Source organism: Numenius arquata, chromosome Z, assembly GCF_964106895.1.
Source record: "Numenius arquata chromosome Z, bNumArq3.hap1.1, whole genome shotgun sequence".
Classification (NCBI taxonomy): Eukaryota; Metazoa; Chordata; class Aves; order Charadriiformes; family Scolopacidae; genus Numenius; species Numenius arquata.
In genome coordinates this window covers 9,967,570-9,986,643 of record NC_133616.1, presented here as the reverse complement: position 1 = coordinate 9,986,643, position 19,074 = coordinate 9,967,570, and the positions used below count along the sequence as shown (strand labels likewise).

The 19,074-nt window shown below is 43.9% G+C and overlaps 1 protein-coding gene across 2 annotated transcripts in view; it reads right to left on the bottom strand.

Annotated features, from left to right (window-relative positions):
• Positions 1-282: 282 nt before the first annotated feature.
• UBAP1 (ubiquitin associated protein 1) overlaps positions 283-19,074 on the bottom strand; it is a 41,995-nt gene continuing 23,203 nt past the window's right edge. The window contains exons 2-8 of one of the 2 annotated variants that reach the window (XM_074166077.1): positions 17,990-18,030; positions 13,161-13,285; positions 10,492-11,421; positions 6,017-6,052; positions 5,380-5,577; positions 3,827-3,928; positions 283-2,431 (exon numbers count right to left, since the gene is read on the bottom strand). In XM_074166077.1, the coding sequence (XP_074022178.1) occupies positions 2,291-2,431; positions 3,827-3,928; positions 5,380-5,577; positions 6,017-6,052; positions 10,492-11,421; positions 13,161-13,285; positions 17,990-18,023 (1,566 nt within the window). In that variant the 5' untranslated portion in view covers positions 18,024-18,030 and the 3' untranslated portion in view covers positions 283-2,290. Of the gene's footprint in view, positions 2,432-3,826; positions 3,929-5,379; positions 5,578-6,016; positions 6,053-10,491; positions 11,422-13,160; positions 13,286-17,989; positions 18,031-19,074 lie in introns of those variants that run through there. The other variant, XM_074166078.1, reaches the window with a different exon arrangement.

Sequence of the window (19,074 nt, the reverse complement as noted above, 5' to 3'; positions counted from 1 at the left end):
TTAAACCCCTCACTCCGTGGTTGTTCCTTCTGTGAGAAGCCGCCCCAGAAACACGCTTCCAGCCTTCACCCACCCCATGACGTAAATCCAGAGCAATGTCAGCAGGGAACGCACAGACAGGTACATGTCTTTGAAAGAGGGAGACCAGCTTCACAGATATCACTTTCTGTCTTCACCCCTCTGCTCTCACCTCTACACCCGTCTCCATAAGTGGGGTGGTTACTGTAGTGGGGTTAAGAGCCAGCCCCTGTGGGGGGGCTGTGAAAAAAGTTAACACACATTAATGCAACCAAAGAGACGATTTTATTCAGAGGTTTGGTCTAAATAGTTGTTTCTTTTCTGGCAAGACTTGTTGCCCCTTCAGGACTGCCTAGTACCAGATAGACTTGTTTGGATATTAATTCTGAGAAAACCGAAGCAAGCGACACAGCCAAGTGCTCTCAGCAGTGACAAAAAAAAGCAGTTTGCATTTTGTTTTCCAGCTCTTCTGATTAATTAAGAACCCCTTTTCCTTGTTTCAAACTCACATGTCCCACCTGGGAAGGAAAACTGGGCAACTGCTTTACCTGCACCCAGAGGCAGCAGCCGCTGACCCACCAGCTGCTGAATGTCCTCAGACAAGTTTTCATTTCAGCCCCACCACTAGAAGCTGGTGAAGCTCAATGCTACAATGCAAGGCAACCTGCCCTAGTCCTTCTCGTCACCCATCTCCACATCTCCTAGGTACCTGCAAGCTACATCTCTCCTTGGCATCATTTTGTTTTAAGTAAAGGTATGTAATTAACATAGTTGAGCACCTCACAGAGAATTCCAGGCCCCAAATTAGACATATCGGTCGTATGAAGTTAACATAATGGAGACAAATGCAATCTCCTTCAGGGTCCTAATAAGCTAAAGCCTCCTACTGAAAAACCTAAACTGAGGCAACAAGCTGAGCATTCTTCCCTCTAGAAGTCCAGTGCTCCCAGCTCCATGATCTAACACAAATTTGGATCCCTAGGCTTGGTTTTTGCAAGAAAACAGAAATAAACCACAGGAGAAAAGCAGGACATTCCACCACTGCAGCTGCCAGCCCAGAGACCTCTGGCTATTCTGCCCAACACAGCGTTGACAGGTGCCTACAGCAGCAGGCAGGATCCAGCAGGTTCTTCATCCGCTGAAGCCAAAGTGCATGAGAGATGGGAACCATGACACTGGGAGTTATATTCGAGGGTTTTATTAGTTGTTCTTCTGCAGAATCAAAATATTTAGCAAATTACTTTAAAGATTGCTCAAGACTGCTGATATTTTATGTATTTAGAACTTGAACAATGTACAATGTAATACTTTGAACTATCAAAAACAACCCCAAACCTGATTTCTACTACTAGATGTTCCTATGTAGTTCTATAGCAGTGTGAAAAATGGAACTAATGCAGTGAGTATATTTGTTTTAAAGAAAGTGCTTGAAAGAAACCTCCTGCACCACACTAAGTATTATTTAAAACAAAAAAGATAACTGATTTTCTAGCAGGGCATTGTCTTAAATATCCTACAAGCCTGGGGGATTAGGAATACTGAGCCCCAGCTCTCTGCCTTCAGGTTCAAGAACCAAGACAAGTTGCAGGTCCAGGTAGAGTTCACAGCTTACCTGCTTCAAGAGAACTTACACACCACTCAGCATCGGACGCTCGTGTCTGGCAGAAGTGTTGGATGCGTGGGTTAAAAAAAAAAAAAGAAAAAACCACAAGAGGGACAGCTTCTCTCTTTATGCATAGCGACAGTTTCTGAACCAGTGTTTTACTAAGTTACAGACTAACTTTCAACCAAAAAATAAAAATCCATTGCACTAAAGGTCAAATTCAAACAGTTAATCTGGACTGTGCCACAGTCAAGTAATTCAGTACAAGCAGACACCATGAAAGCAGCTTCAAAGAACCAAAGCATCCTAGTTTCATAAACCAACTTAGTATTCTTCTATCCAACTCCAGTGCAACAGTGAGGGGGGGAACCACTCCCGTCTCTACCTATGTACAATGTAGAGTAGAGGTTGGGCAGTCTAAACTCTCCGTGGCCAAGCTGGAAAAAGGAAACTTAGGAAAGGACACTTTCAAAATTTAATTTAAGAAAGAAAGTTGGCTCCCAGTGGAAAGAGAAATGCTGGAGTGATGCAGGTGGGCGGGCTTGCTCAGTCACTCTCTCATGTATGCAAAAAGCCGGACTCCTTCCTGCCGAGAGCAAGTCACACTGGATGCGAAGGTGGCGGGGCTGGTCCTGCTCCGTTGCACGCTGAGAATCCAGGAATGTGTTTTCAGCTGGCTCCTGCACGGGCCATTAGATCTTCCAAAGCATTGTGTTGGTCATTGTTGTGTAATAATAAGACCTCCTTAATGTCTTTCAGTTCAAAGCCCATTTCTTTAAATTGACTCATTAGTTGGAGAAGTTCTGTGATCTGAAAGACACAGACAGTCCATTATTTGCAAGAGAAAAGAGGATCGGTGCTTGGTGGAGGTTTAGCACAGAGCCAGTCTTCAGTGATTGACCATCCTGGGGGTGGATTCCTCCTCCCCAAGTACAGCCCCTTCCAGTTCCCTGTGGAGAAAGTCCACTCACACCAGAGCTGGCAGAACTCTGGGTGCAGTAGCACGCAGAGCCCTCTGTCTGCAGCCCTGCGTTTCCAAAATTCTCTTCAGCAAGGGCACCAAAGCTCAGTCTGTGGAGGTGTCCCACTACCAATAAGAAATTTATCAGCTTGGTCCAATTTGGGCTCCCTAAAATGCTGATTAATGGCACCCTGCTCCCCCATCCAGCAGCTCCTGCTGCTTGTGAATATTTAAGTTCCTTCACCTTTGGGAACAGTACAGTAGCCCTTGCCATCAGCCCTGGCTCTTCAGATCTAGGGCAAATGTGGGGGATTAGAACAAACCCTGTTGGACACACTGTATGTGAAACTACCAATATCAACCACGAATCCTCCCTCAGCTTTGAAAAAATAGTGGCAAGAAGTGAATCAGCTGATCAGACTTTTATGAACCCTCTTTATGAACTCATTTACAGGGCCCCCACTGCAGGGGAAAGACAAACATGAAAGCAAGCAAGTGGGTTGAAATGGGTAATCAGGAGATGAGCCATTTCCATTTTTGTAGTTAAACCAGTAGCAAACGTTGTTTCCTGAACTCAGTCACTTCTCCCATCTTCACGTTGTTGCTCCTCTGTTTGCAAGCTCATCACTAAGCCCACAAAAGGCAGGAAGGCATATGTACATCTGAGGGGGTTGGGTTGCACCTCTAAAGATTTCATGTAACTTGGGACACAACAGGCTGGCAGACTTTAAAAGATCCTGCTGGCCTCTGCCCTGGCCAACCGCTCCTGCCTCTGTACCTTTGGTGCTGGTAAAGTACCCAGACAATAAACCAGACCCCAAAAACTGCATTTTCCAACTTCTTCCAGAGCGAGCCCTAACCCAATTTGCTGAGCAGCCAGGCAGATGCATTTGTACAAGGGAGAAAATTCACAGCCAGGGCAGTCTGGCAGGGTTTGAAAGAGAATTTGCTGTTTCTGAAATTAACTGTCTCTGTACCAAGCACCTCACCCACAAGAGAGCTCTGGGTTCGAAACATTACAACCACAATAGGCAGGTTCTTTAAAAAAACTGTACCCATAAAAATACATGCAAATAATAAAACCATGCAGTAGAATTCTAACGCTTCAACACATATTTGCTTTATCACTGCAAAGATGTCCCTTGGCAGTCGTTTTTTTGGAAACAAGACAGCACTACCATGAAAGCCAGAACTACATCAGCCAGAGGAACCGCTGCTGGAATTCCCCATCATGGTACCCTCACCTTCTCCTCTGAACACTGGTGCATTTCCAAAGCTGCTTCAACAAGAAGTGGATCAAAGCCCTTCTCACAAAGCTGTCCATGTGCAAACAGGTAATCCAAAACCTGAAATGAAGAGAAGAATGAAAAGAAACTAAGTTTGGAGGGTGGCATTTGCAGCACCTGATTGAATACCACCTCTGTACTCCCAGAGGGGCTGAGCACGACTGTACCTCAGGCTCCATCAGGGACAGAATTAAAGCCCTTCCTAGTAGGGCTGAGATGCTCTTTATGCCAGAGCTTGTTCCGAGAAAAAAGACGAGCCCTTCTCTCCTCCCATGCTCTCCAACCAGCTCTGAACCTCACCTTCCACTCTCGCCAAAACAGCTCACAAGCCTATCTTTAGCCTTGATGCCTCATCACTGAGCAGAAGGCTGAAGTTTAACTCTGCTTTTTATACTACAAGTTTTAAAAATGAAACTGTAGGTCCAGCAGTCAAGATGTGTCAGCTTTTAGCTTCCTTTCAGGCAGCCGCAAGAGCTGACGCAATCTGAAAGCAGTCAGCCTTTTAAGATCAACTCGGCATACTGGTGAGCGAGCTGCAAATCCCAGCTTAAACGGCCAGAAACCGCTGCCAAATTTCTTATCTGTCCTCAGCTTCGAGAGGGAAGGGTCAGATAGGTAATGAGAGAACACAGCCTGCAAAACCGGCAGGATTTTAAACTGCTCTCCTAAGGGAGTTTTTTTTACCATTTGGTACTACAGTTCACTCCAGCACACAGCTTAAACCGCTCTCGATGTGTAGGTAGTGGGCAAGCAGATGGGCTCCACAAGCAGAAGCCCCTGGGACACTCTTCCTCGCCTCTCAGGCACAGTCCCACCAGGCGATGCTCTGCACGGCGCACAGCCTGCCTTGGTTCAGCACAGAAAGCTTGGCCACGCTCTCCCCGCTTCAAAACGCTTGTTTGAAGCGGATCCAAGTCCCAGAGCCACGCTTCACCCCGCAGTGCTTTATGCTCTGTGACCTGGTTTCAGCCAGCGTTTGAGGCAACGCAGGAGGCAGGAAGCACCACAAACAGAGCACACAGAGGAAAGTCGGTCAGTGGTGCCTTGTAAGAGCCCTGCAGGGCTGTCATAAGCTTGCAGGGGCCAATCTCTCTTGAAGGAGAGACGTCAGCATCGTAACCCCTTGTGCCCAGAACAAGGGAAGCTGGCTGTTGTTTTGGTCACACGGCACTAAGCTTCCTTCAGATGGTTTTGTGGCTCCTGGGAAGACCCAGTACCTCCCCCAGCTTCACGAGTAGCTAAGGACCCACCAGCTCAGCGCAGCTCCAGTCCAGCACCCACACATGTAGCTGACTCAAGATGTCTCTCATCAGATACAGGCACAGACACTCTTTTCTTTGGTTTTGGGAGCCTCTACTGCCAGGTGGCAACTTCTTCAATGGTTAGTATTGCAGCGGCTACAGGCTGCAACCCACTGTTAGGATGAAAGTACTCCCCTATACCCATTTTGCAAACCTCAGGTTGTATTCTCAGCATCGAATGAAGGGCTTTCTGATTGCACAAGCTCTTACCTGATCTATGTTCTGTCCCTTCTTCTTCATGGCTTTCAGGACATTCTCAGGCGAGTACCCCATGTTGACGACCGTCTCCACGCACTTCCTCTCGCTAGCGGAGAGGGCCTGCTGAAGCTCAGGAGCGGGGCCACCTGACCGCTTTGTGCAGCTGGTGTTATTGGGCACTTTAGACACTAGGAAATTTTGGTGCGTTACCTAAAGGGGAAAACCCAGAAGCTGAGGTGATGGTCATCTTCTGTACCCCCACATCCTGTGTCTGGCTAGTGCAGAACCAGGATAGCCCAAGTAATTAATCCAAGAGGCTTTCTAGAATGCCCTTGGGAAGTTACACGCTCTTAGGGTGAAATCAAGCAGTGCACACAGTTTGACTCCCACTGTACTCAAATCAATCCAGATTCTTTGCAATATGCTCTCTCTCCTACCAGCGGGCCCAAACCTTTCAATACCCAACCTTTGCAACTATGGAGGTCCTTACAATACAGCCAAACCCTGTACCTCAGAGGAAGGATGGAGATTGCTTCCTTCACTCCAAGTTCACTCATCACCTATGATTTTCTGTACTCAAAGGAACGCTACTTCTGGAGATTTTCAGAAACACGATCCAGTGCTAGCACACAGGTATCTGGGAACTTACCACAGGGAGTTCTGCTTCCTTGTAGTCTGGATGTACCTGTTGGACAACACATGAATAAGATGACTGTAAACATTATGCACCAGTGAAGAGAATTTGCTACAGCCAGGGAGAAGGGCTTTATGGGAGAGATCTGGGAATAAGTCTGCCATACAGGGAGGCCTGTGGTCTGATCAGGCTTCCACACGCAAGACACAGACATTACGCAGTTGTGTGTAGTTACGGAATAGCCATCACAAGGATCGTTTTCTTCTCTCAGCACTCCACAAACAGAAGGATGCATTCCTCCTCATAATAACTGTAAGCTTGTTTGTTCTGTCACTGTAACAGCTACATGTTCACACAGCTCAGTGTAACACGCTGGCTCCTGTTCAGCTCCTGATCCTCTGCTATGCAGCCTAAATGACACTGATAATTTTGAAGTCATTGCCTATAGAATTCTCTTGACTTTTTGACGATAAGAAAGGGTAAGAGAAACACATACCCCTTTTCTACTCTCAAAGCACTTCCATATGCCATATATGAGCAACATGGCACACTGGCTAAAAAGAGCATACGATTATTCTGTCAATACCCAACACTTACTCCCATTCCCAGTAGAGGTAACGTTCCCTGCTCTACACCCGCTCTGTTTTCTGCAGGACCAGGCTGCCAGAGGGCAGAACCAACCCACCGCTTTATACCACTTCCCCCAATATAACAGCAGGGCAAAGGCAGAACTTTGCCCCACCTAACCTGCACATTTTGATTCATGCATTTATAAGTCTTCCTGCATTTTAAATAGAATTAGGAAAGACTGCACGAAATCACTGTGGATCAAGAGCCTCAGCTTTTTGTGTTTCTTAATACTTATTATGCCAACACAGACTGCTTGAAAGCTTGTCCACTTCTTTCAGAAAGGCCTTCTTTGGGCCCAACAAAAAGCTGTTTAAAGAAAACCAATTCTGAGAGAATCTATTAGGATTTTGCCAAATTCCATTTATTTGCAAAAATACCCCAACCAACCACCAGGGAGGTTTTGTTCTGCATTTCTGACCATTTTTGTTTCCAGTCTAAGAATTTCTCTTCTAGGAGACAAAGCCTGAGAAATCATATTCAGTCTGATGAACTGGTTTACCCAAGAACCTTTCCCATGGTGGTAGAGGGGCTCAAATCTCTTCGCACACACCCTCTCCAGGCACTTTGGCCAGAGCAAAAGGCACTAGAATACGGGATACACTGAAATGGGAGTCTGGAGTAGCCCTGAAATCAGCTGGTTCTCAAATTGAAGGATGATGATTTGTTATTAACGCTACAGCCAGGAAAACCAAAACTGCTTCTGACACCAAAGATTCCAGAACCTGGGAAAACCAGCCCTTCCTCCTCAATCTACTTGAGCTTCAGCAACCTGTGCTTGTGGTCAGTGACTTCCAGCAGAGGAGGGACACACCTAAAGGAGCTGCAGGGGACAAAGCTAGGACTACTCACTCAGTAGCCACGCTCCCTTACATCTCAAACTTGCATTTTAGTGCCCTTCAAGAAGCAGACGTGCAGTGCTTTCAGTAGGTGCTTGGACACTGTGCTTGCTTTTAGGGACTTCACAGGGAGGCTGGTAGCCCTGCCTGTGGCTGATGTGCCCATACCATCACACTACTGCAGCAGTACATACTCTGAATGGTCCACCAGGAGTGCCCTAACCTCCCGTAATCAGTGATTTCTCCAAAGTCATCATACTAATCAGGTGCCTGGCCAGTTTTGTGTAATCCCAATCTGTTGTCTTCGCTAGTCATTTCTCCCTCTGGCAATGCTGCAAAAAGCAAACCAGTGATCTTCGAAGAGGACAGGGCACCACCCCCGACAGAATCAGTGCAGCCTCAGAGAAATGACAGGTTTATTTCCATCTGAAAAACCCTAGATCCAATTCACTGGTAAAGCATAAACTCCAGAGGTAACTTCAAATCCAAAGTTACAATTTCTAGCCTTGTAAGAAAAAAAAAATAGTTATATATAAAATCACTGTGGAATACACTGTGACATATAATTGTCCTGAGGCTTTCAAATAAAGGACAGGTCTATTCTTGTGTAACCTTGCAGAAAAAGGACGCATGAGCCTTCTGCTCCCAGCCACAGGAATGACTGTGACTTCCTTTTATCATTTTCATACTCTGAGGATTATTGTTACATTTACTTCAATTTCTTGCAGCTCAGCTGTCATATTCCAGACACTGGGACCATATTGTGGAAACATGAAAAAAGCACAGTCTGAAGTCTTGGAATTTAAACAGGAAGAACTAGTTTTGTTGGCATACCTATTTCTTGGTTTGCTACTCTTAAAGCAGAAATAGTTTCATATGAAAATATTTATTACTTCTCTCAGTAAGTCTATTTTTTATCAGTTTGTATCTTCCCTTACAGCATTCTCAAAAATACAACCTCCCTCTTGATCTTTAATAAGTTTTAATCCAGCACAGAGATTCGAATAGTTAAGAGTGAAAATTTGGCCACCTGAATGTCCATCTATTGAGTTGTAAGTGACCATTCGTGTTAATCCCCAGAGATGTGTCACACGTCATACTTCAAGGTTTCACCTCTGAGCTACACACGATCATATGCTGGCCTCTCAAACCTGTGATCTGTCGCAGTGAACAGTTGCTCAGCACGTCACAGCATGGTGAGCAGGACTCAGCAGGTGATTGTCCCCCTGTACTCGGCACTGGTGAGGCCCCACCTCGAGGGCTGTGTCCAGTTTGGGGCCCCTTACCACAAAAAATGACATTGAGGTGCTGGAGCGGGTCCAGAGGAGGGCAACAGAGCCGGTGAGGGGTCTGGAGAATAAGTCTTATGAGGAGAGGTTGAAGAAGCTGGGGTTGTTCAGCCTGGAGAAAAGGAGGCTGAGGGGAGACCTTATCACTCTCTACAACTACCTGAAAGGAGGTTGTAGAGAGGCGGAGGTTGGTCTCCTCTCCCAAGTCACAGGCGATAGGACAAGAGGAAAAGGCCTCAAGTTGCCCCAGGGGAGGTTCAGATTGGATATTAGGAAAAATTTTTACACTGAAAGGGTTATCAAGCATTGGAATGGGCTGCCCAGGGAAGTGTTTGAGGCACCATCCCTGGAGGTATTTAAAAGACAGGTAGACCCAGTACTTAGTGACATGGTTTAGTGATGGTTTTTATCAGAGTTAGGTTAATGGTTGGACTAGATGATCTTAAAGGTCCCTTCCAACCTCAACAACTCTGTGATTGTGCCAAAGTTTACTGTATTAATTTTGTTCTAGCTGTCAATAAGCAGCTGTTCCACTCTGCTCTGATGCATACACTGGTTGCCAGAATACTGTATTTCACAACTAATAGTGCATTTTACCTAAGCCTGAAGAGAGGTGAAAGAACAACAGAAGAGCAACAGTGTCACTTGTTTCAAAGAACATGTTATCACACAAAAACCTACACTATGCCAGTAAGACCACCAAAGCACTGCTTATACTGGACAAAGAAACCACATTATTTCAGAAGCAACTAGAGGATTTGGCTATATAGACAGCTTTCATTTCATGAGTACTAGTGTCCAGATCTCAGGTTCTTTGAAAAAAAAAAAAACTCCAAAAAACCCCCAAAAAAACAACACCCAAAAGCTTACTCAAATCTCTGCTCTTATTTACAAAGAGATAAAGACAACAGCTGGGGTGAAGTTAAGTGTCCTCAAAAGTAATTTTAGAACTTGCTACAAGTGTGAGGAAACGAAGCACCAAACTCCTGTCTCAGAGCTGCATGGCAAACAACTATAACATTAGCAATCTGAGATGAACTTCAAGACTGGTTTTGGTATCCACCAAACAATCCTCCACCTTCCTTCACAAGAAAGAGGGTAAATAACCGATTTCGGACCATCATCATTTTCTCCTTCCTAAAGATTAGACTTTAAAAAAAAGTTTCTCAGGAATAAAAATAAAAAACCAGACATTTCTTTCACAGCAAGTCAACTGCAAGCACATCTTTCTTTCCTGAATGAAAGAGCACATATTTGGTTTTAATCTATTATAGCTTCTATTCCTTAAAAAGCCTGCATTTCCCATTATTTCCAGCAAATAAATACGCAAGCTGGGGAACAAATCTAGAAGAGATTTAACTCAAAACCTAATAGCACTTCAGAATCTGATATATCTCAGTTGGATAAGACAGAATGGAGGACCACACAAAGATGATGTCTTAGATGTGTAACTCAAACATGTGCAACTACGAACAAGAGCTGAAGGAAAAATCACCAGAATTGGTCTAAAAATGTCAGATTTGGGGGAAACCTGCAGAGTAATAGTCTGAGGTTCAGAACTGCCAGCATGAAGACCTGCCGGACTTATCAATTTGCTGTGTAAATTAAGAGGATCTACACAGCACTCCCATTAAGTGAACCTAAACCCAAGCCACAGGACATTTCAGAAGCAACAATTGCCTCTGCACCTCCACATCTCCCCAGCAACCCCAATTCTAATCCACTGCACGTTTACCGTAGTCGCTGTGCTTTGAGATGATTCTTCTTCTGTACAAACTGTCGACACAGCCAGGGAAGGCAGCCTGGATGACGAGGATAACGTTGATGTCTCCATACCACTGTCCTCATTTAGAGCGGAAAGACCAACCATGTGGTGTCCGTTCAGTTCACTAGCTTTACTCTGAGCACAGGTCTGCAAAGAGCTGAGCAAAGTGCCATTGCGGAGACAGGTAGTGCTGTGGAAAGTGCTCGTGAGCTTGGATGATTTTTGATCACTCTCATCTGAGTCAAGTTTAGGAAAGGACAGGGATTTGATATTGCTCACTGAAGTGATAGGGGACAGGGACACTTTGGAAGACAAGGACATCTTTTCACAGTTTCCCAACTGCGGTAAAGTAACAAAGCCGTTGGGCTTGTGAAGGGGCTTGAAGTCCAACGTGGCCCTTTCTATGGATGCCAGAACTTCCTCATCTTGCAACACAGACTCAGACCCTCCTTTGGGCAAAGTATTATCTAACAGCTGGGCAACAATTGGCCCAGTAGTACCAACATGAATTTCAAGAATATTTTTTAACTCCTCCTTGTCGTCAATGGTTTTTAATTCCAGTTTGTCAAATGGGTCTTCTTCACATTCAAAATCTGCTGGGTTGAAGTCTGCTTTTGGACGAGGTGGACTGAGAACCTTCTGCTTCACTGCGCTGCTGTTGGCTGGCGTGGGAGTAAGAATACTATTGTGCTGCAGGCTAGCGAGGATGGGGTTAATGGGAGGAGGCATGGCCTCAGGGCAAGGTCCCTCTGAGAACCCCATGTTGCTGCTGTCCTCTGGAGCTGGTCTTGAGTTTGCTAGCGCTTCTTCTGCCTTGCGTTCAGCTTCTCTCTGGGCAGCTTGAATTTTTTTGATATCTTCAGCCCATTCGATTGTTTTCTTCTCCAGTGAGAAATCATACTGACGGGGGTAGAGGGGAAATGGGAGGAAAAAAAAAAAAGCATAAGTTGTAAGGATCATAGACACTACAGCAACATAACTAACACACAGTAAGAGCTACATGAATTACCACAAACAGGCATAATTTTTTCCCCAACATCTCTTGTAATCCACAGACTGACAAAGCTAGAAGACTTCAGAAGTACTTCATTTTGCCTCTGGCAGCAAAACCTGTCTAGAGTCTGGATGAGAATATCATATTTTGTCTCCTTCCTACATTTATTTTTGCTTTGGAGCTGCTGATCATCCCAAGATCAGTTTCACAGCCCTCCCACACTCTCTCCCCAGGACAACGATGTAGCAAGGGGAAGTCTAATGTGTTACCAGCTGGACAACCATAGCCGGGTCTGACAGCGCTGAACTATTCCCTGTCCACAAGTCATTCAAGACTACGGCAGAATATTTTGTATCCAAAACCCAATACAATATTACTTAGCTCCCCCTAAAAGAGGTATTGGTATTCTTACTCCAGTGCCAACGGCTCACCAGCCAAAGGGGATACCTGCTATAGCAATGGTAACTATGAGTAGCAGATGATGAGGGGGCTGGAGACCCTCTCTGGTGAAGACAGGCTGAGAGAGTTTGGGTTGTATAGCCTGGAGACGAGAAGGCTCCGGGGAGACCTTATAACCCATTCCAGTACCTAAAGGGGGCCTACGGCAAAGATGGGGAGGGACAAGGGGATGTAGTGACAGGACAAGGGGTAAGGGCTTCAAACTGAAAGAGGGGAGATTTAGATTAGATATTAGGAAGAAATTCTTTCCTGTGAGGGTGGTGAGGCACTGGAACAGGTTGCTCAGGGAAGCTGTGGATGCCCCATCCCTGGAGGTGTTCAAGGCCAGGCTGGATGGGGCTTTGAGCAACCTGCTCTAGTGGGGTTGGAACTCGATGATCTTTAAGGTCCTCAGAACTAGACGATCTTTAAAGTCCCTTCCAATCTAAACCATTCAACAATTTTTTTAATATAAAAAAAATAGGCAGTATTTTTATAAAAATATATGGCTTTGGTCAATTTTGCTTCCCTGAACTTTTTTTTTTTTAGCAGCTCTCACCACAGCTGTACAAAAAGTGAAGTTGCACTGTGAGATGCATGGTTTACACAGTCACATCATGTTATGCAAGGCGTTGCAGTCCAATCGGGCACACTGTACTTGAGCCTCAGCTTGGCAGGAAAACGCAGACATAGCACAATGAGGCCAGCAATAGGACATTAGATTCTCCTCTTGCTCTCCCCAGATCAGCTTGACTGATTGGAAATACGTGTATTAGGACAATCAGGTCATCTTTTAATGGTTATAATGATAAAGGTCATGACGCAGGGTAACACGGTAACATGTAGGGCAGGAAAAAAATGGCAAAAAAAAAAAGCAGAACCATCTGCAGCAAACTGTCACAGCTGAAGGGAAAACAATCATCAATTTGGACTGACCAAGGAAAATCATGGATCCAAATGAGAAAACATAGTTCAATTAGATTTCCCGTATCACAACCTGCATTTGGAGATTATATGCTAAAAAGCAATTGATTTTATGCTACCATGAGTTTATGGTAACAGAGACATGTTCCTCAAAGAAGCCACCTGTACCAAGCTGTAACCTGTCTGCCCTACGGCTGGAAAAGAAGTCCCAGTCAGAACTGCATAAAAAACAAGAACTCAAAATTTGTGGAAGGAACATGGAAAGGCAAAACACGCCACTTACCTGGGCTTCTCTGACAAGCTGAGAAGAATCAGGCAGGCAGAAACCAATGGGTAATCCAACCTTCGCTGGGGTTTTGAATTTGTCTCCTATCTTAAACGGGACATCATCAAGATAACTGAAAGGCCCTAGGATCAAAAGCAGAAATGGTATCAAAAAAAATCTTACAAGTTCAATGCATTCAATCAAGATTCACATTTCTGTATTTAGGAGCTATTTTATCTCTGCTGCTCCAACTCCATGACGTAACTCAATACAAAGGAAGTTGCTTGATGAGAAACACATTGAATCTGTTTGGACACCACTGCCTCAGCTTTGGTTTTGGTGTTTGGTTGGTTGTTTTTTTTTTTAAGTGTTCTAGGCCATAACTATTAAAAAAAAAAAACCACAACCAACATACAACATAACAACCCAACAACTGAACAGATTCTGAAGTCCATATACCTAACATCTCAGCTTCCCTTGTGACGAGACTATACCTACACAACTGGAAGCTGAAGCTCTGCTGAATGCTGCATTCCATTATGTCTCTATTAAAAAATTCATCACTTTTTGTCATATTCAAAACAGGCTTTAAAATGACCCAGCTTTAGAACACATAAGACAAACTAAAATCCAAGTTTTGGCATCAAAGCAGACAGAAGTGCTCATAAGGACGAAGTGGCTTAAAGTCTAGACACTCCAGTTTAACCAAAACACAGTGAAATAGCTCAAGACTATTTAGCATAGCAATTCTGATTTTTGAAACAAGATAATCTAACTTAATCACCTGATTTCTCTTCACTCCAATGAGAGGCCTCAGACTTAATTCATGATGCTCCATCTGTCCTTTGTATCTAACACTTGCATGTTGTATTTAAAATGTGTTTTAGGATGAAACTTTCTTCAAGCATCCTGCTAACTCATGAGGCAGAATCACTTAGAGTTCAACCACCTCCAAGAAGCCAGACAAGAGGTTTGTTTTCCTTAAGCTGCTGTGAACAAGGAAAACCTGCAATATAAATTGCACTCAGTTTCTCGGTTAACTGAAAGGGGTCTCTTGGATCACTCTTCTAAGCTTCTGGAACTGCAGGCGAGGTTTCTGCCTATGTATAACAATCTGAAGTGTTCCTCTAGCACTGATTTTTAACTTTGCTTTGAGTGTTGCAGATCCAAAAGACATTAGTGGCAACATCCAAGATGCTGTTCAGTGACTAACCTCTTGCTCAGTGAGCTGTGACTGGACATTTTTATCTGACCCATTTTCATACTCAGATGACAGTTTAAGCACTGTTTGTGTTCCTTCGCTGTTGACTCATCTACAACAAGGCAGCCACAGGCTCCAAAAGGACAAGCAGCTTTTGAGAACAGGAACATCCTGTTAATTTGGAGTTAAATGTTTATGTGCTGTCATCACCTCAGCTCTCGTACTACGCACCACACTGGCTGGTCCCAGAGACCTGTTAGGACACAGGTGGTATTTCCTCCAGCTTTAAAACCATCACACTGAATAACCCTACATCCCATCTGCACCACCAGGATGAAAAAATGCTCCAGGGAGAATGTAATAGCATTTTCACTGATCCTTACTGAGAAGCACAAAGTCAAGTACTACACAGCACACCATCCAGTTGGCACCTCACCGGCCACCAACACCACTACTCGCAATGCAGCATCCAAGTTGTATTTGAGCTGGCAATTTGAGAACCTGGATGTGCCAAAGTGGTTGCTTACGCAGAAATAGCAACTGTGGCAGCCTCTGCCCTGAGAGCAGTAAATCACGGCAAGGTCAGAGACGGCCAGATCTCCCACCCGCTAGGAGTCCAGCGTGTCTGCTGCTACCATGCCTGGCTTAGTCCCACCGGCACAAGTCCTGCCCTAAGCAGGATGATCCAAGCAAAGAGGGATTACCTCTCTGCACCCATCTCACAGCCCAAATTGCTCAGTGTGCAAACACTGGTCTTGTCAGACCTATTGACACAGTAAGGGGTAGACACCTCCCTTTGCACAGCTGCTGCCTCTGCCTGAAACAGGTATCAGCCACGCAGGGTACAAGCACACACTGTGGTATTTACACAGAAACAGTTCTGGTGCAGTAAGAAAACCTGAATGCACCTAGACTGGATGGGCTGCACTGACAGCTGCCAGTTTAACCTCAGGAGATAGACTAAGGAATAAAAAAACCTTCTAGTTTCTTCCCAGTCTGCTAATTTTTTTTTTTAAATAACGACCACTGCTATAACCTCATCTTGAATATAATTCTTCCTCAAAACCTGCAAGCACACATTAAGAAACACAGCAAGTGTATAAGGACATTTGACGGAAAAAAGTCTGAGGCAAAACGCTCACACGCATAGTATTCAGAACTTTGTTCCTGCCCTATCAGAACAGTAGCAGTCCACTGAAGTTACAATCTCAACAAAAAAGCCAAGAATCCTTTTCTTTTTGTAAATGGACAACCCTTCTGTCTGAACATGCTGATGGGTAGGGGTGCAAATTGCTTTAAGCAGCAAATTTTAAGCAATAAGCAAAACCGACACACAAAGTATTACACGAAGCACTGTTTCAATAGTCACATGTTCAAGTGACACAATAAAAGGTATTTTTGAACTGTTATTTAATGTGGCTGTTAGCCACTTCATCCTTTTAGTAGTTAAAAGTATATTGAGGAAGTTCTGAAAAAAAGCTGTACCTGTCAGTCTGATCTCTGACACTGCATACTATATGATATTCCTGGACCAAGGAACTACTACCAGACTAAGATTTCTCTCCGCTTTAGTGCAATTTGGAAGTTACTGCCCAATTCATAAGAGTGTCCTCCAGTTTGGTAGCAAAATGGAAACATTACAGGTAAAGACAGTTACCAGTTATGAGTGGGGAACAGTTTTAAAACCAAGCTAAGTGGAACTTACCTTTTGCGGTCAAACAAAGCACACTTACGTAATTTTCAGAAACTGCAGTTAAATGCTTTCAAGTTGTATAGTGACAGTACAACAGCAATATTAATGTACTGCACTTGGCATAACCCAAACTTTTTGCGCAGGAGATGAGAGACGCATTTCTAAATGCCACTAATTACTAGAACTTAAACTTGAACTTCCAATTATTCAAATGACAGGAGAGCATTTGGTTAAGCATAGTTACAGGTGCATGCTAAGAATACCCTTCAAGACAGGAAAAGGATGCCCTTCTCTCCATCCGTATGTTCCCATCTTCATCACCATCTGAACATGGTCCTGAGCAACCTGCTCTAGGTGGCTTTGCTCGAGCAGGGGGTTTGGACATGATGATCTCCGGAAGTGCTTTCCAACCTTAACCACTCTGTGATTCTACAACAGTCCTCTAACCTCCATTAAGCAGCTCAAAAATACATACAAGAGATGCATCAACTATGCTGACCCATTTCATCAGCCTGCCAGAGACACTGAGCTGAAGGTAGCTGTTGGGCTTTACAGTAAGCCAAAATTCACTTAGAGGGATTAATTCTTAACAACCCCAAAGAAGACTGAAACAATTGCCCTGCTGATTTCTCAAGGCATAATAAGCCAAGGAAACTGCTCCGCTACTCCTCAGCAACAGAACTATGATAGTGTCGGTGGTACCAGCAAGAACAGAGGGTACACAAAAGGGTAGACAAGTTAACCAGCCAGCTTACAGCATTTTGATTTTGTTATTTTGAGACCAGAAGCAAGTTCCAACACACTGTACTGCTTTGAGAAGTAAGACAGGTTGTATTCTAGCTCTGAGCAGTGTCTTTGCTAGTCTGGTTTAGGAAGCCGAAGAGAGAAAGAAAAACAGACTCAAAAGACAGGCAGTTCAGAGTGATCATAGATAGAAGATTCACAGATAGATCATCCACAGATGGAAGAGCAACTGCCTTTGAGCAACTGCAGTTATCTAGTTAATTATCTTGCAGCACAATCACTGGGCCACAGGAAAGGAGACCATCTAAAAATTAAGTTTTGATAGGCAATTTTTATCAATCCTCAAGCGTATGTTTAAATGATGCACTTCTTATTCTGTACTTCAACTTTACACTTGCAAAACTGGATAAAAATCTCAAGGGAGAATGGAATTCCCCAGGACCCTCTTATCTGAAAGGTTAACCAGAAAGGTCAAGTTTCTAAAAGCAGGAGTTTCTATAGCATGAAAAATTATGTTAGAAATTTCACATGAACCTCTCAGTACTGCCTTGAATGATTACTGATTTAGATAAGCTACATTACAAACTGAACAAACTGAACTTTAAATGTTCCACAAAAATACTAATCCTCTCAAGTTACACCCCATTTTCTAAAAGATAGGCACATATACAGGCAAGTAATTTTAATGATAATCATCTTCATGACCCTAGATATCTCAAATGTAGATGATGTTCTCTTCTTCACTTGCTTGCTGAACCAATTAGATAAATTTAGGAAAAAAAAATCACTGCTGAGCAAAAAGCAAACATAGCTCAATGATTTATTAAAATCTTCACTTTCAATGCAACTTCTCACGTGACTGCCATACAGAGGAGCTACAGATCTAGTGTCCACTTCAGCAAACATCCGATCAGTACCACAACTGCAGTTCAGCTTTGATTTTGAAGGGGGGAGTAGAGGAAAGAGAAGGTATTATTCTGCCATAAAGGAGTAGGGAAGAGTCAAAGGGTGAATTTCAGTTTAACCAGAGAACAGGGGCATCAGCAAGCAACTATGCAATAAGGAAGCAACAGCACTTCACTCCTAACAGAAAAACTACTCAGAGGCTAAACAGATTGGTCTCTACGGATTGTCTAGGCTGGGACATTAGTCAGCAGCAATAGTAGGATTCATGCTGTTGAAAAGGCAAGGATGCCAGATTTCACTTACCATGAGAGTCGGATCCCAACTTCTTAGAAGCCATTTAGAACCTGAAAAACATTTTAAAACAGCTTTAACAACTTTATACATGTAACATAGCATAAGTCTACGCAGTTCTACAGAGTCTTATCTAGATTATGGGACATGTTGCAGCCACTTGCTGCTTATCCTGTTCCCAAGATAGATAAGCAAACTTGTTCTATAGCTCTGAGAACTGAGCAGACAAATAACTCAGTCCAGGATCTGACAATCTAAATGGCAAAATGAAGAAGAAAACAAACAGCCAAGAAGCAGTCAGGTTGATCAGGAAGGCCAAGTTCCAGATCACAGCACTGAGAGGCCATTCTGTCCCAGCCACAAGGGAGCACACCCTGCCTCCCTTGGCATTAAGAATAGCCCTTCCTAATGGAAATACCACACTGATCCTCTTCAGTTTAATCCCTGCTGCTCGAAAAGGAGATACTATCATCTTGGGCACGCAGTCACTTAGCCAGCGTGGCACCTGTCTAGACACACTGGGTAATGCACAGATAACAATACAGGTATACAATAATCAGTACCATTAGGACGGTATTTTCAGACACACAAGAAAACAATGCTAACAATAGTCCTCATTCACTGCCCACAGAATTTTACTAACAACTTTTTAAATTTGGATGCAAATTCTACATTGCTAAGATGTTCAACACACAAGTGCCTAGCCAGCTTTTAACACAGAGCAGGCCTGTCCTGAGAAATGAGAGTCGTTTAAGACAGAATTAGCTCTCTAATTAGTTGTCAGCTAAAACCCTGCTCCAGGATGCTTATGGTGTGTTCAGTAACATAACTGGTTCTTCTGCTAGATTATAAGTACATCATAAGACCTTGCTCAAGACCATAACTGGATTTATAAGTCCTCCTTTGACATTATGCACAACAAAGAATCAGCTGCCCTTTATTTCTGAAGTCCTCCAGCTCATAGACTGAAATGCACAACAGCTGTTCTTCAGAAAACATGAAATTATCTGGTACACCCCCACCAGCAGCAGACAGCATTCAAAGCACAACTTGGAGCAGATCTAACATTTACCATTTCTTAACTGAGGTCTTACTCA